Below are 16,312 nucleotides of genomic sequence, written 5' to 3'. Positions count from 1 at the left end.
GGAGGCTGAGGCAGGCGGATCACTTGAGGCTAGGAGTTCGAGACCCACCTGACCAACATGGTGAAACCCTGTCTCCACTAAAAATACAAAAATTAGCCCTGGGTGTGGTGGCGCGCACCTAGAATCCCAGCTACTTGGGAGGCTGAGGCAGGACAATGGCTTGAACCCGGCGGGGGAGGGGGTGGAGGCTGCAGTCAGCCGAGATGGCACCACTGAACTCAAGCCTGGGCGACAGAGTGAGACTCTGTCTCAAAAATAAATAAATAAATAAATAGGCAAAACTTATCTTGGTTGAAGAGGGCTTGAATTTTGGCTATGAGAAGAGAGGGGGGAGGGCCTTCCAGGTTGGAAGGTGGGATAATGAGGGGGAGGGGATCACAAATGTCTGCACAGACCCAGAAGGTAACTAACCGTGAGAAACAGGGATTGGCGGGGACTACGGTAAATTTATGTGCTCTTAAAGGGGCTTGTAATGCCAGGCTGGAAAGTGAGCCCATGTTGTCAGATCTTCTGATATTTCAAAAGAAGCCACGAAACCAGATTCCTGATTCCAGAAAGAGGCGGAGGAGGCAGGAGGGGGAAGGACTTCTTTTTAAAAGCCCCATGTGAGCTAAACAAAATACACCTACGGGCCACTTTGGGCCCACCGTCTGCCAACTTTAGACTTTCAAGACAAGGTCTAAAGGTAGTGTGGTGGGAGTGGGTAGAGTGGGCAGGAGTGGATGGGCTGAGATCAGAATGTGAAAAGCTCTCAATGTAAGCGCTGTCTCTCAAACGCGAGGGCACATGAATCACCCAAAGTGCTGCTGAAGTCTGTGAAGCGCCACTGGAGGCAGTCCCAGAGGGCTTTGGAGCAGGAGAGGGACGCGATGAAAACAAGAGCTCAGAAAGATTAATTTGCCAACAGTGTGCAGACTGGAGATCAGCAGACAGGTTATGGGCCACAGGGTGGCAGACTTGAGGGCTCCTTTAAGGCAGCGCCCCCGGCCCTGCTGAAGGGAGGCTGGCCTTCAGCCGCCCAGGCCGTCTCTCTAGTTCCGTTGGAAGCAAGGCGCTGCGTGCTCCGGACGGCTTACTGAGGGCACTTTGGGGAATCCGTCCCCACGGGCGAAGTATAGGTGGGGTGTTCGCGAACCGGCGGGCGGAGAGCACCGGCAAGAACCCCCGCAGACCGGAGGGCCACGCCTCTCGCTCCTTGGCTCACTGCAGGCGCCCACATCCCACCCCGCGGTGCTGAGCGAGGCGCATCTCGCTGCCATGGCGACCGCCTCCATGGAGACCGGGAGCAGAGGCTGCGGTCCCCGGGGGCGCGTCACAGGCTCTCCCAGCCCCCAGCCCGCGTGCCTTCTTTGTTCTGATGCTTCTCCAGGCCGGGCCAGGCACCCGGGACGCGTCTCGGATCCGCACGGGGGTTGCTTCTTTCGAGACAGGGGACGGGGTGGAAGGGGAAGAGGTCCAAACCCTGGGGTCGAAACAGGAGTGATGGAGGGTTCCTCAGCTCCTGAACGAGACCAACACGGCCCGTATCGATGGCCGAAGCCGGCGTGGAAGCCCAGGGAGAAAGGCCACCTTCGGGAGCTCCACCCAGCCCCGAGACGCGCCCGACAGCCCTCCCGAGAGCGAAGGGCCCAAGGGAGGTGCGTCCTAAGCAAGGTTCAAAGCTAGAGGCGCTATCCCCCAGGGGGAAGAAGGAGCGGGGGCGGGGCCTATCCGAGGCCCTCCTTCTCCCTCTTCGAGTGGCCGGTTCTGGCCCCTGGCCTAGTTGGGCCGCCTGCCCGTCTTCCTCGCGAGAGCTCGCCCGGCAGGCGCGGACTAGCACGGCGCTGCCTCGGTGACCCTGGCACGTGACGTAGGCGGCCCTCGCCAGTGGGCCGTTCTTTGGAGCCCGCTCATTGGTCCGGAGCGTCCCTCGCCCCACCCTCCCAGATCAACCAATGGGCGGAGGCGGGGGCGTGCCGACGGGAGGGCGGCCGCGGCGCGGGGCTCCCTTCCTCGTGCTCGGCGTTGAGCTCCTGCAGCCGCCGCCGCTGCAGCGGTCGTCCCTGCCCTCCCCGGCCCCGGGGTGCACCCCGCAAGGTGAGGCCACCCCTCTGCTCCCTGCCTCCCGGTTCCTTCCCGTTCGCCGAGGTCCCGTCCCGGTCCCGGCCCTGTCCTGAGCAGTCAGTGTCTGGGACCCCAGCGGCCGTGATGGCAGGGCTGGGGTGGGGGGCTCCGCTGTCGGGGCCGGGCCTGGAGGACTCCCCAGCACCTGAACTAGAGTGATGTCAGGTTCCCGGGGCGCAGTGACCGTTAGCTGGTGCAGCTGGGGTGTTTTCCGCGAAGCGATTGTCCGGGGGCATGAGTGCGGTAGTGAGGGCGGGGGCGTAATGGGGTCAGCGCCCCCTCCTCCCCACGACCCTGTTCATTGCCGCTGCCTCGCTGCATGACCTTGGACGAGTAGCATCTCTGAGCCTCCGAGCCTCAGCACCCTCAGGAAGGAGGGCAGTGATGTCTGGGAGTGCGGGCTCCGGAGACTCCTGCGTCAGCCGAGGTGAGTGAAGGTGGGGAGTGCACAGGATTATCTCCGAGGGACAGAGCCGCCGCCTCGCAGCTCAGGATGGATTGGATGGGGGGGATGTCCGATTACATTTCCCCCCTCCCCCTGAGATGACAAGAATGGGGTGTGGCGGGGGTGCCACACCCACAGGGATGGCTGCCGGAGAGGATAAAGGGTCCTACACCTGGACCCTTGGGGCCTCGGGGGCTTGGGCTGCACCTCCCTCCCGGTGGTATGAAGGAGGAGGGACTGGATTTAGGTTCTGGACCCGTGTTTCCATTAGTAAGCAGGGACTGAGAAAGGGAAGTCTCCGCTTGCCTTTCTTCTTGAATCTTGGCACTGGAAAGTGGAGGTAGGGCATTTTTCTGCTCCGGGGAGTTGAAGAAAGTCGGGGCAGCACCCCATCCCCCTCCCATTCTGGTCTTTTGTGGAGGGAAAATGTAGCTGGATATCCCCCCACATTCTATCCATCCTGAGCTACGAGGCAGCAGCCCTGTCCCTGGGAGATAATCCTGTGTGCTCCCACCCTCACCTTGGCTGACCCCCTGGATCCAGCCTGACCTCTGCTTCTTGGGACCTCTGGATCACAGGCCCAGGGCAGGGCCTGGGTGGGGCATGCGATCTGGAGGCTAAGCACCCACTAGCTGAGGGCAAAGTGGGGAGAATGCTGGACAGAGGAGGGCAGCACTTGTTGGGGAGGCAGGAAGATGTGGGTGGTGAGGGTCCCTTCTCCATATTTCCCCACCCCCACCCCCAGCACCTCACTGTTAGAAGGAGAGAGAACAGCCATACTTATCTTTGCACCTTTGGCCCACTGGAGGGAGAAGGAAATTAAATCACATTAAAGCTGAGTTGATGTGAAGCTGCCACAACTACTGACCTCCAGCCTTGCCTTTCCAGGCTTTGTTCTGAGTATGTGTGGCCTCTGCTGTGTCCAGTCCTGAGAGTCAGCAGGTCAGTGTGGCCCCATCTCAAGGCCTCAGTGGGTGTTCTTTTCACAGGCGTGAGCTTTAATGGGAGGCTACACAGTGCTTCTGCTGGACTGAGTGCTTGAGCCAGGACTGAGCCCCAGGCTGGGGTAGGAGAGGAAGAGGTAGGGAGGGTGGAAGGTTGTGGAGTTCCTGGCTCAGAGAGAAAGACCTCGAACCACAATGAGAATGGGGATTGAAGAAGGAATGAGAAATGAGGTCTCAGACGTTGGGAGCATGCTGACCAGAGGTGAATGGGTGTAGCTCCTCTTCCTGCACCCTGGGCTGGGGCCTGGAAGCTTGCTGACACTCCATCTCATGGGGAAGGGTATAATTTTTTTTGCTGGGGGGGAGGCACCATGTTCCTCCCTAGTCATTTCCCAGTTTCCCAGGATGTTCATTCTGCACATCTTCCTTGTGACCCCCTCTGGTTAGGGGGACTGGAAACTCCCAGCATCTGTTCTCTGACCCTCTCTAGGGACCTGGCTGCTTTGGGAGTGGGAGAAGGGGGAGGCAGGAGGAGGGAGGCCCCCTCACCCCTTGAGCTGTTTTCCAAGAAGGCTGACGTCCCTGGGGCCCACTCTAAGGGTCACTCCTGGCTCCTCCAGGATTGGCCTGAAGTGCCTCTCTGATGGTGCTGCTGAAACTGCTGTTGCTTTAGAAACCGGGCCTTTGGGGGTTTGCTTTTGCAGGGATGGGGGGTGCATTGTCACAGAGCTTCAGGCACAGTTGCAGCAAACCCTGGAAGGAAGAGGCCACTGCTTATTCCTGTGTTACACATTAGGAAACAGGGACAGAGAAGTGAAAGAACTCACCCATGCAGCTAGCAAGGGCAGATCCTGAATTTGAACCAGGACTGCTGCCTCTGGGGGCCATGTGGATTGAGCCACGGTGAGGCCTTGGTTGGCACAGGAGGAGGCTGGAGGCAGGGCCAGGCTTGGGGTTGTGTGGTGGCCTAGCTGTTCTCTGTGGACACAGCTGCAGCAGGGGAGGCCCAGTGCCCTCTTTGCCTGTTTCTGATGAGGAATTGTATGTGGACAAGAGTCTAGCTCCCCGAGGACAGCGACCAGCAGGTTCTCCATTGAGAAAGGAGGTTTGGTTTTCCCAGTTTCCTTTGGGTTCCTGAAGTCACTTGCTTCCTGCCTCTATGTTGTCACTATCCAGAGGGTTACAGGCCCTGAGTGTTTGCCCTTTACTGAGTACTGGCACTGCATGAGATGTGGGTCCTACCCTCAGTGGGCATGGGGCATGTCCCTCTCAAAGCAGGCATGGACAGGTAACCAGCTGACTGCAGCAAGGCCTGAGGAGTCCCAGTGGGAGGCCACTTGGTGGGGGCCAGGGAGAGGGAAGTGCCCCCCAGGGCAGGGGTGAGGTAAAAGAGTGGGGTGGGGAGTTCTGCTTCCTGAGAGCCCCCAGTGCAGTCACTGGCCCTGACCATATCATTTAGTGCTGAAGTACAGGCCTTGGCCAGGCCCTCCAAGCAAATGTGATGTGGTCATTCATTCAACAAACATAAACCAAACACAGCTCCTCCTTGTCTGGTGCTGCGCTGAGTGCCGGGGACACAGGGTTTGACAAAAACACAGTCACTACCCTTGTAAGGTGAGGAAGAGGGATATCAAATGATCCCAGACATGAGAAAGGGGATTCCATAAAGAGCTGTAGTCCTGTCCTGGGATTTGCAGGGTGTGCATCCTTAAAAAACAAATGTTGGGGCTGAGACCCTGTGGAAGGTGTGGCTGGGAGGGACGGGATTGTTCCTGGCTGAAGGAATGACCTGGGCAAAGGCAGGGCGGGGGACGGTCAGGCAGTAGGTTGGGAGGAAGACAGGGAGGGTGCTCTGCATGGACCAGTTCAGAGTGTTTCGTGAAAAGGGCCTGCAGCCTTTGCTCACCAGCCACTGGTGCAGTTTAACCTGAGCCTTCAGGAAGCATCCTGGGAGATGGGGGGACCTTGTGGACACTGGGCTGTCACTGCCTCCTGGCTGCAGAGGTGTGGCTGGAGCAGCCTCTGCAGGATAGGAGGGCCTCACACTCTTGCGCTTGGCCATTTGTCATATACTCTGAGTTCACAGCTTTGGGGGCAGCTGTAGTCGGGGGGGCGGTTACAGCAGGCTGCTCTCCAAGACCAAGTTCCCTGGGGACAAGCTGAACTTTCCAGGGCTGAGGCAACTGACCCCACAGTGGCCCTGGCCAGAGGTGAATGGGTGTAGCTCCACTTCCTGCACCCTGGGCTGGGGCCTGGAAGCTCACCTCCAAGGGGGGGTTGCTGGCCTGGTCCATTGGCCAAAGGGGGCTCCTGGTGGTACCCAAACTGTGAACACCCTGCCCATGAGGCAAGGCTTGGGCCTGGGTGGACTTTGCCCACATTGAGAAGTGGGGAGCGAGGTGAGGCCACATCTGCTCCCAGAGCAGCTTGGCACCAGAGGGACCTTGAGATCATGCCCTCCACAGGCCCAGCCCTAGACTATGAGGCCACCCTGTAGTTCCTCTTCTGTCCCTGGACTGATGAGCCAGTGTCACTCATCTCTAAGTTGTTCAGTATGTTTCCCTGACAAAATAAGGACATAATTCTTTACATAATACAATTCCATGATCAACTCATTTCTTAGTGTTACCTCATATCCAGGCCATTTACATTTTCCAGATCCCCCAAATGTCTTTTTTTTTTTTTGAGACGGAGTTTTGCTCCTTTTGCCCAGGCTAGAGTGCAGTGGCGCAATCTCGGCTCACCGCAACCTCCACCTCCTGGGTTCAAGCGATTCTCCTGCCTCAGCCTCCCGAGTAGCTGGATTACAGGCATGCGCCACCACGCCTGGCTAATTTTGTATTTTTTAGTAGAGACAGGGTTTCTCCATGTTGGCCAGGCTGGTCTCGAACTCCCGACACCTCAGGTGATCCGTCCGCCTCAGCCTCCCACAGTGCTGTGATTACAGGTGTGAGCCACCTCACCCGGCCTTTTTTTTTTTGAGACAGAGTCTTGCTCTGTCACCCAGGCTGGAGTGCAGTGGCGGGATCTTGGCTCACTGCAACCTCCGCCTCCCAGGTTCAAGCGATTCTCCTGCCTCAGCCTCCTGAGTAGCTGGGATTACAGGTGCACACCACCATGCCTAGCTAATTTTTTATTTTTAGTAGAGATGGGGTTTCGCCATGTTGGCCAGGCTGGTCCCAAACTCCTGACCTCAGGTGATCTACCCGCCTTGGCTTCCCAAAGTGCTGGGATTACAGGTGTGAGCCGCAGCGCTCGGCACCCCCCAAAATATCTTCTTTGATAGGTAGTTCGAAACACCCTCTCCTTTATTTTTCTTCTTGCAGCTGATGTGGTGAAAAAAACAGGTCAGTTGTCCTGAAGATTATCCTTTTTTGGTCTGTTAAGTGTGTGTTGATCTAGAACAGGGGTTGGCAAACTTTTGCTCTGAAGGGCCAAATAATAAATGGTTTAGACTTTGCAGGCCATATGGTCTCTATCATAACTACTTGGAAGTAACTTTGTTTTAGTGCAAAAACAGACAACATGTAAGTGAATGAAGTGTAGTGTTCTATTAGTAAAACTTTATTTGCAAAAATTTATTTGCCAGGCCTGGCGGCTCACGCCTGTAATCCCAGCACTTTGGGAGGCTGAGGTGGGTGGATCGCTTAAGCTCCGGAGTTTGAGACCAGCCTGGGCAACTCTGTCTCTACAAAAATTAGCCGGGCATGGTGGTGCGTGGCTGTGGTGTCAGCTGCTTGGGAGGCTGGGGTGGGAGGATTGCTTGAGCCTGGGAGATTAAGGTGGCAGTGAGCTGGACTCCAGCCTGGGCTGGACAGAGTGAGACCCTGTCTCAAAAAAAAAAAAAAACACAACAGGCAGCAACCTTACCATCAGCTGTGTAATCAGCTGTAGTTTGCTGCTTTCCTATCTAGAATAATCTCCCTCGTTTTATTTTTCTTCTTTCTTTTTTTTTTTTCTTGAGACAGAGTCTCGCTGTGTCACCCAGGCTGAAGTGCCGTGGCACGATCTCGGCTCACTGCAACCTCCGCCTTCCGGATTCAAGTGATTCTCCTGCCTCAACCTCCCAACTAGCTGGGACTACAGCTGCCCGCCACCACACCCGGCTAATCTTTGTACTTTTGGTAGAGACTGGGTTTCACTATGTTGGCCAGGCTGGTCTTGAACTCCTTACCTTGTGATCCATGAAAGTGCTGGGATTACAGGCGTGAGCCACCGTTCCCAGCCTGCTTTCTTTTTCTTCTTGACATTTGAAAACAAAAACAAAAACAAAAAACAGGTCAGTCATCCTGTAGAATATCCTGCCTTCTGGGCTTGTCTCATTGCTTTCTCATGGAGTCATTAAATTTGTTCCCCCTCTCCTCTGTGTTTTCAGCAAATGAGAAGTTGAAGCTAGAGGCTGGTTTAGATCCAGGTTAAATCTTTTTGGCAGGAATCCCTTGTCAGTGATGCTGTGACTTTGGGCTGCCTTACTTCAGGAGGCATCAGTGTGGACAGGCTGTCCTGCAGAGAGTAGAGAGATAGACCAGTGTGTGACTGGGAGAAGTTACATACCTCCATTGCAAACTTGTGCTATTCCTTTTAAACACCAGGTCCTCGGCCAGGCATGGTGGCTCACACCTGTAATCCCAACACTTTGGGAGGCCGAAGTGGGCGGATTGCTTGAGGTCAGGAGTTCGAGACCAGCCTGGCCAACATGGTGAAACCCTGTCTCTACTAAAAATACAAAAATTAGCTAGGTGTGGTGGCGGGCGCCTGTAGTCCCAGCTACTCGGGATGCTGAGGCGGGAGAGTCGCTCGAACCCAGGAGGCAGATGTTGCAGTGAGCCGAGATTGTGCCATTGCATCCCAGCCTGGGTGACAAGAGTGAAACTCCGTCTCAGAAAAAAAAAAAAAAAAAACCATACCAGGTCCTCTGTCAGTGACACTTGGGCGCCTGTGAGTATCTGCTTCCTGTCAACCTTCCCCTCTCGTTTAGCATCCACTGGCTCTTGTTGCCTCCAGCATTTGTTCCTTTAGGGGTTGCAGAATGACTTAGCATTTGGTCATTTCTTTGTTATTTATTAGCAAGAATTCTTCCCGAAAGAAGAGCTTTCCATCAACCACCAGGGCAATTTGGTTACAAGAAAGGCCAAGAGACAGGCTGAATTCTTTCTCTTTAATCCTCAGCTTTCAGAGTAAAGAGGGCACTGCTACCGTCAGTGGTGACAAATGAGGGCTTTTGAGGGCTTGGGTTTGTTTGTTTTGCTTTCTCTCTTCTTTTCTAATAATCTCTGTGAATGCACTGCTTTTATGTGTTCCATCTGTTTCCATCAGTTGCACTCATTCTTTTTGATGCTCAGATGGTCCCAGCTCGGCCCATTGGAGGCTTCCTGGGGCGCCTCTCACTGCCCCTGTGCTGAGGCTGCCGTTGGGGAGCTGAGGCGGAGGCAGGCCTGAGACTCAGGGCAGGGTCTGAATGGCAGGTTCAGGTGGGGGCACACCCCCTCCACAGGCATCTGTTTTGCACATGGCCCTGACCGATCACCAGGAGGGAAAGCTCTAAGGGCACATTTACTTTATGTGGTCCCCTGTTCTTGCCCACCATCGAGCACACTGTTGCCTCTGACCTCACCCAGCTGCATTGCTTGTGCGACCTGAATAAGGTAGCTCCAGGCCCAGCCTTTGGGGTCAGCAGCACCAGAACTGGTCCCTGGAAAATACCAATAAAGTCCTCCTTTCCAGGCTGCCCCTCCTGCCAGTCTCCGGGGGTGCTGGGGATAGGAGTCCTATGCTGTTGCTTTGGCACCTAGAAGCTGCAGCTCAGCACATGCTGGCAGGACCCTGAGTCACTGGGGTATCAGGAAGGGGTGAGGGCTCTTGGTGAATGTGGGCAGTCGGTAGAGGGTGGGCAGAAGCCCCCGTGCTAGAGAGTACAGGCACCACTTGGGCTGCTGAGAGCAGTAGGGGTTTGAGTCCTTCCTAAAGGGAGCTCCTCTGGTGTCCCCGAGCCATGGGTCCATGGGTGGCCCTGACCCCTGCCCTCCCCACTCCCTATCCTTCAGGCTCCCGCTGGTGTCCCTGGAGCATGGGAGGCTGCTGAGCGTGAGTGGCGGTGTCTGGCAGGAGCTGCGTGGCAGGGAGGGCGTCCATGGCTGCAGCCAACAAGGGTAAGTGCCTTCCTGGCCTGGTGGGGCTTGCACAAGCTCTTCCAGTGGGCCCTGGTAGGAGGGCCATTGCTGCAGGTAGGGCCCGCACCACCTCTGTGTGTGTGGGCATGTGTGAGTGCGTGTGTGCTGGTGTGCGAATGTGATTGGGACTATGTCAGTGTTTGTGCCAGGTCCTGGGGCTCATGCAAGCCCTAGCAGGGACCGCTGCAGAGCCCTGCTGACTCCTTAGGCCGGTCTGTGGAGGTGTGTGCTCTTGTGTCCCTGCCGTTCCACTGTGGGGGTTGGGGGAGCCGAGGGGCTTATGGTGAGCACTGAGACTGGTGATGTGGGAGGGCCACAGCAGGCTGTGGAAGGGAATTTGGGTTTCTTTCAGAGTCCAGAAGGGATAAGGGAGGGTTTTAGGCCAGGGTGATCTGGTGAGATTTGAGGGTTCTGTGGGGCTCACCAGGGATTGTGGATGTGCCAGGCTGGTCCCCTGGGCCTCTGAGTATCCAAGAGGCCGGCTCAAAGCTGGATCAGGTCCTCCCACCAAGAGGACCCTGGGCAGGGCTCTTGGTGGGAGGGCCTAGGGGCCAGGGGTCAGAGGACTAGGGCCGTGCTCTCGGCCTCTGCAGCCTGAGCATTCATCCAGTCCAGGCCTTCAGCTCGGCTCCCGGCTACCCTGCCTGTCTCATCCCTCTGCCCTTTCTGGCCTTGGAGAACCCGACCCAGCTCAGAGACAGCTGAGGGCCTTGATGGTGGGCTAGGCAGAGGAAGGAAGGGGGTCTTGGGGTGGGTCTGGAAGCTTCCTTGGATTCTCTCTTCTTGCTGCCAGTGGCCAGTGAGGTTTAGTGGCAGCTGCAGCCTCGCCTAGGGGGGCTGAGTGTGTTTTTTGATCCCCTTTGTTTCTGCCACCCCTAGGCAGATCCCCTAGAGCCTGTTCCTGTCCCTGCCCTTTCAGGTTTGGGTCATGAGGATGGGCAGGCAGGGGCCTCATGCACTGACACAGCTTAGGGGTAGGCCCCAGGGATGGGGAGCTTTGCACTGTGAAGGAGAGCACTGGGCAGGGTATCCAGAGGACTGGGCTGAGCCCCACGCTGCCCTGGCTTGGTGGGAGTCTGGAAGACTGTCCCTTCCTGGCTCTGGCACCAGCCCCATCCCCTCCAAGCAAGGGTCATATTAGCCAGTCCCTGAGTCCCCCCACGCTCACTCTCAGGGGATGGATTTTTGTGGGAGGGGCAGGTCGGGGCCGGCGGGGAGGCCTCAAGCCTCATGATCCTAGTGTCCATCTAGCCCTGAAAAGAGCCCAGCCAGTGGGAGCTGGATGATGTCAAGGGCAGTCTTGGGGGTGACGAGGGGACAAGGGGGAGGAGTTTCCTGGGGACAGGGAAAGCCCTCAGAGCCCTCTCCCACTCTTCCTAGGCAACAAGCCCAGAGTCCGGAGTATCCGCTTTGCGGCAGGCCACGATGCAGAAGGATCCCACAGCCACGTCCACTTTGATGAGAAGCTGCATGACTCGGTGGTCATGGTCACCCAGGAGAGTGACAGCAGCTTTCTGGTCAAGGTACATTCACACCTCCCCCATCAGCAGCTTCTCCCCCTCCCCGGCTCTGCCTGGCTTCTGGGTGCCTATCCCTGTTCCTCTCAGCTGGGCTTATAGGCATGTCTGTGCCTTTCCCTGTGCCTTGGTTGCACCATCTGTCAGATGGGAGGCAGTGAGATTTCAATGAGATGAGAGCATTTAGAATGTCATCCAGATCAAGATGAGCAGAGCCACTGCTGTCATCTGCTTCACCCAGACAATAGCAATGGAAGGCAGTGTCGTGGCTGTGGTGCCAGTGGCCTGAGTTCAGGTCTAGGCCAGCCATTCTGGCTCTGTGACCTTGGGAAGGTCACCTGAGTTTCTTTTCTCTCAAGTTGAGACAATCACATCCCCTAGAGTTGGTGTGAGAATGGAAGAATGTATGTATGTGATACAGGTGTGAAGCTAATTATGGCAATAACAAGGTGCAACTTTTTTTTTTAACCCTTCTTTGCCAAATCTCTGGCTCAGTTAGGCTCTTTGAAGTAGTATTATCACCCCCTGTTTTCTGCTTGGTGGAGCTGGATTGGGGAAAATGGAGACTGAGGCCTTCAGGTTGGTCAATAAATCAGGGGTCCAGAGTTGAACAGGAGTGCCCTTGGGTCGGGGGAGGTCTGGCCCATTGAGATGGCCCTGAGTGGGGGGTCTGCTGTGCTGCTCAAAAGGGGCCCAGGTTTAGCCTGGCCGATGGGTCGAAACCCATCTCTACTAAAAATACAAAAGTTAGCTGAGCGTGGTGGCACACGCCTGTAGTCCCAGCTACTTGGGAGGCTGAGGCAGAAGAATTGCTTGAACCCAGGAGGCTGAGGTTGCAGTGAGCTGAGATTGTGCCACTGCACTCCAGCCTGGGCAACAGAAAGACTCTGTCTCAAACAAACAAACAAAAAAGAACCTGGGGGGCCCAGGTTTGTATCCATTTCTGTCCAACTCTGAAGTTCCCACTCTTTGTCCTACAGCTGACAGCTTCCCCAAGAGAGTAAATGGAACAAACCAACACTTAAAAATAGCTCTCTCCCCTCATTGCAAAATCCACTCATGTCTTAATAGACATGAGAAAATTTGGAAGACAGAGAAAATATGAAGAAATTTAAAAGTACCCACAGTCATACTATCCCAAAATAACCATGGTTAATATTCTGATGTGTGTTATTTCAGCTTTTTTTTTTCTTTTTGAGACGGAGTCTTGCTGTCACCAGGCTGGAGTACAGTGGCACCATCTCAGCTCACTGCAACCTCCAGCTCCCAGGTTCAAGCAATTCTCCTGCCTCAGCCTCCAGAGTAGCTGGGATTATAGGCGCGCGCCACCACTCTCAGCTAATTTTTTATATTTTTAGTAGAGACGGGGTTTCACTCTGTTGGCCAGGATGGTCTCGATCTCCTGACCTCGTGATTCGTCTGTGTCGGCCTCCCAAAGTGCTGGGATTACAGGCGTGAGCCACCACACTGGCTTATTCCAGCTTTTTAAAATGTTATTTATTTATTTATTTATTTATTTTTCTGAAAACACTATGGTGATGGATCCAGCTTATTTTAAAAAGCTTTGTTTCCAAAAACAAAAGCTGGCATCACCGTGTCCACACTGGTTTTTGCTTGCTTCTGTTGTGAACTGTCTCCTACCTGTGTCAGTAAATAATTTTCCACGAGATTTTACAACTGCCTACTGGTCCGTGATATGCGTCATCATTGACTTAGCTGGCTCCCTGTTGCTGGGTGTTATGGCTGTTTTTGTTTTCATTGTTATAAATAGGGCAGCGAAGAGTATTTTTTTGCACATCTCTATTTCCCCTGGAAAATTCTATAAGTAGTACCCCTGGGTCACAGGGTCACAGTTAGCAGGTACAGCCAGAAAGCCTTCTTGAGGGATGTGCCCTCTACCAGCAGAGCATGAGGGGGGCACATGGATTGAAGTTTGTCATGTAGCAATATCAACCTGGTCCCATTGAATGGCTAAAACTCTCTGCAGCCAGTCCCAGTTGGCCCCCAGGGATGGGGCTGCCCAGCCCCAGTAACTGTGAGCAGGACTCTGTGTGCCCATGCAAGCTGGGAGTACAGCAGGCACCCTTTGCCTGCTGGCGTGGCACCCCCACCAGCCCCCCTGCTCAGCAACCACCCTGGCTTGTGACCCTTCATACTACTGGAGTTTCCAAGAATGGCATTTGTCCCAGAGGGTGGTTGTCACCAAGCACTCTGAATGAACAACAGAAATTGCTTGGGTCGTGAGTATGGGCCATTGGACACAGCCTTTGAGTGGGCAGGCAGGCATCCACAGTCCAGTGCCAGCAGGGCAGCCAGGAGCCCCAGTTCAGTGGCTGGTGCCAGGCCTGTGGGCCAGCTCTGGGCTGACACAGCTGGTCTACTGTCATATCTCTAATTTGATCCCATCCCTCATCCCACGCTATCTGTGGCCTGGTGTCATCCTATGAGCGAATGGAAGACCAGCATCCCTGACCCTGGGATACTGGCAGTGATGGGGACAGGTGAATGACCCATGGGACTTTGAACTTTCCCTTGTAGGCAGTGGGTGGTGCCTTGCTGGGTGCCATGCATGGCAGGAATGGCCAAGAAGTCTAGGGAGGACTTGACCCTGGCCACACTACATAGCCTTTGGCCAGTCATTTTGTGGTTTCCATTTTCTTGTCTATGAAATGAGCCACTGAGGACTTTGGGGCCCGTGAGACAGATGCTGAGGATCTTGCTGGCCAAGCTGTAGGGCTGGGACCCTCAAGGGGTCTGTGAAAGGGCTGGGGCCACTGCGCTGGGGGTCGATCAGCTGGAGTGATGGAGGGAGTTGGGCTTTCTGGGCTCTCTGGGGAAGCAGGTGCTGGGGCCCATGGGATCATAGGTGGCACAACTGGGTGGGCCTGCGGGAAGCAGGAAGTGAAGGTGCCTCCCTCCCTCACCTCTCCTGCTGTAGGTTGGCTTCCTGAAGATCCTGCACAGGTATGAGATTACCTTCACTCTGCCCCCAGTGCACAGGCTGAGCAAGGATGTCCGCGAGGCACCTGTCCCCAGCCTGCACCTCAAGCTCCTCAGCGTGGTGCCCGTCCCTGAAGGTGCGTCCCCTCCTCCAGCAGGGCCTGGATGGGTGTGGGAGTGAGAACATGGGGTGCTCCCTTACTTCCAACCAGGGTGGATGGGCAGCTCAGCAAGTCGGGGATGTGGCACCTCTTTGTGAGCTTGCACTGTGGCAGCACGGCAGGTCCCACACTCCAGGCCTTGCTCCCTGTCCTGAACAGAAGTCCATGAGCTCATACTTGCCTGTACCTGCCCATGGTGTGATGGTTACCTCCGTGGGGCAGTAACCAAGATGGGAGCTGCTGAGGAACTGGTCTGAAGCCTCCAGCCTTCCCTCCTGCCTCCCTAACCCTCTAGAAAAACCTGCTGGAGCTACACACACCGTGTGGATAACTCCTAACACCCACCAGTCCCAGACCTTGGGTTTCAGGCTGCTGTTCCTATCAGGCTCACTTCAGGCCCTGCCCCATGCCCCACTCCCAGCCTGGCAGAGGCTAGGGTGTCAGTTTCGTGGAGCTCCAGCTTCAGTTTCATGTCCCCGTCACCAGCCTCCTCATGACCTTGCCCTTCAATGGATTGACACCCCTCAGGCCTTTACCTCTTGCCATCTGATCTGCTCAAAGCCTACCCTGCCCTGCCCCCCTCACTCCTCATCACCGCCTCTCCCTGCCTTCCTTTTGGGAGAAAACAGCCAGACCTTCTTTTGGAAGCCTGAATTGGACCCTACTTCATTCACTCTTGGAGCCACATTGGGGTGGCCCACAGGCTGGAGGCATGTCCAGCTCACTGAAGAATGGGTTTTTGAGACCTGTGCACCCCTGCTAGGGGGAATGGGTCTCTGGGCTCCAGAAGGGCCATCCCTGCCCCTTTCTTGGGGGGGCTTAGCATGCAGCCCCCCCATGGTGGTGGGTAGGGGCCAGTGAGTGCCAGGGGCAGGATCGGGAGGCTGGGGGAGGTGCTGACCAATTGCCCCTGTCCCCGGGCAGGTTATAGTGTCAAGTGTGAGTACTCGGCGCACAAAGAGGGCGTCCTCAAAGAGGAGATACTGCTAGCCTGCGAAGGTGGCACTGGCACCTGTGTGCGCGTGACGGTGCAGGCCCGCGTCATGGGTGAGAGCGTGAGGCTCCTGGTTGGAGGAGGGATGCACAAGCTCGACTGCAAGGGTTTCTGTCCTCCTCAGGGAACCAGGGCTGAACAAGGGATCCTTGCCCGGCTCAGGGGTTCTCAACCTCCTTGGCAGGTCCCTACCTCCAGCTGATCCCTGAGGGAAGGGGAGGGGTCCCCTTAGTGGGCCGCATGGGTGGGGCCAGGGGCCAGCATGGCACTGACTTGCACCCTGCCTTGCAGACCGGCACCACGGCACGCCCATGCTGCTGGATGGTGTCAAGTGTGTGGGCGCCGAGCTGGAATACGACTCAGAGCACAGCGACTGGCACGGCTTTGACTGAGGCCCGAGGCCCAGCCTGCCCCGGGCCCCTCAGCCTTAAACCCCGCCTTGTCCCCCCGACATGCTGCGTGATGGTGTGGCTTCCTCGCCCCTCTCTGGGGTGGGTGTGGGGGTGGAGTGGCCTTGCCCACGCCTCTCACCTCTGCCTCCATTTGTGCTGTCACCCTGCCCCTCCCTCGTCCTCCTCTCCCACTTCCTCCTCTCTGTGTGCCTCAGTCTCCTGCCGGAAGAAATGGGTTGAGCCCGAAAGGAGGCTGTCTGAGGAAGGGAGAGGGAGGGCCTGGGGTGGGTTCCCCACTCCCCACCCCAAGCCACAGGGACTCCAACCAGGGTCTGGGAGAGGATGGAGCTGGCTCTGTGACGTCGTGGCCCCATTACTGCTGCTGCTGCCTTGCTTCAGCCACCTCTCCTGCCCCTCCCTAGTCCCCACTGCTGTCCACCATGAGTAGGAGGGAGGTGCAGTCCCCAGCCCCCACCCCTCAGGTCTGTGTTACTTGGTTTTTAAGCGACTGGTTGGGATAGAACCCTAAAGAAATAAAACTTCCAGTGGATACCGGAGGCCAGGTGGATTTTTGTTCTCTGGGGTTGGGGTAATGGGCCAGGGAAGGACTTGGGTAGACTCACTCTTTCAGGAGGCAGGGGCACTG

General features: G+C 56.2%; 1 protein-coding gene across 4 annotated transcripts; it reads left to right on the top strand.

Annotated features, from left to right (window-relative positions):
• Positions 1–581: 581 nt before the first annotated feature.
• ADISSP (adipose secreted signaling protein) lies at positions 582–16,223 on the top strand. 4 transcript variants are annotated; one of them, XM_055104525.2, is made up of 7 exons: positions 582–2,076; positions 3,437–3,490; positions 9,537–9,641; positions 11,043–11,185; positions 14,118–14,256; positions 15,205–15,327; positions 15,566–16,223. In XM_055104525.2, the coding sequence occupies exons 3-7, from the start codon at positions 9,623–9,625 to the stop codon at positions 15,664–15,666; spliced, it is 525 nt and encodes a 174-aa protein (XP_054960500.1). In that variant the 5' UTR covers positions 582–2,076; positions 3,437–3,490; positions 9,537–9,622; the 3' UTR covers positions 15,667–16,223. The 4 variants fall into 4 exon arrangements, with proteins under 4 accessions (XP_054960500.1, XP_034802813.1, XP_003821358.1 ...); XM_055104526.2 differs by having other exon boundaries at positions 1,957–2,530; XM_034946922.4 differs by lacking the exon at positions 3,437–3,490 and having other exon boundaries at positions 582–2,530.
• Positions 16,224–16,312: the final 89 nt, after the last annotated feature.

The sequence above is a fragment of the Pan paniscus genome, chromosome 21 (assembly GCF_029289425.2).
Source record: "Pan paniscus chromosome 21, NHGRI_mPanPan1-v2.0_pri, whole genome shotgun sequence".
NCBI classification, from domain to species: Eukaryota; Metazoa; Chordata; class Mammalia; order Primates; family Hominidae; genus Pan; species Pan paniscus.
Note: the sequence above shows the minus strand (reverse complement) of the source record. Positions and strands in the feature narration are given on the sequence as shown.

Excerpts from the sequence above, each read along its gene's own strand:
- ADISSP (XM_055104525.2), top strand. Across the intron at positions 14,257-15,204 it reads CGTGGTGCCCGTCCCTGAAG|GTTATAGTGTCAAGTGTGAG; the intron begins GTGCGTCCCCTC and ends GTCCCCGGGCAG. Across the intron at positions 15,328-15,565 it reads GGTGCAGGCCCGCGTCATGG|ACCGGCACCACGGCACGCCC; the intron begins GTGAGAGCGTGA and ends CCTGCCTTGCAG.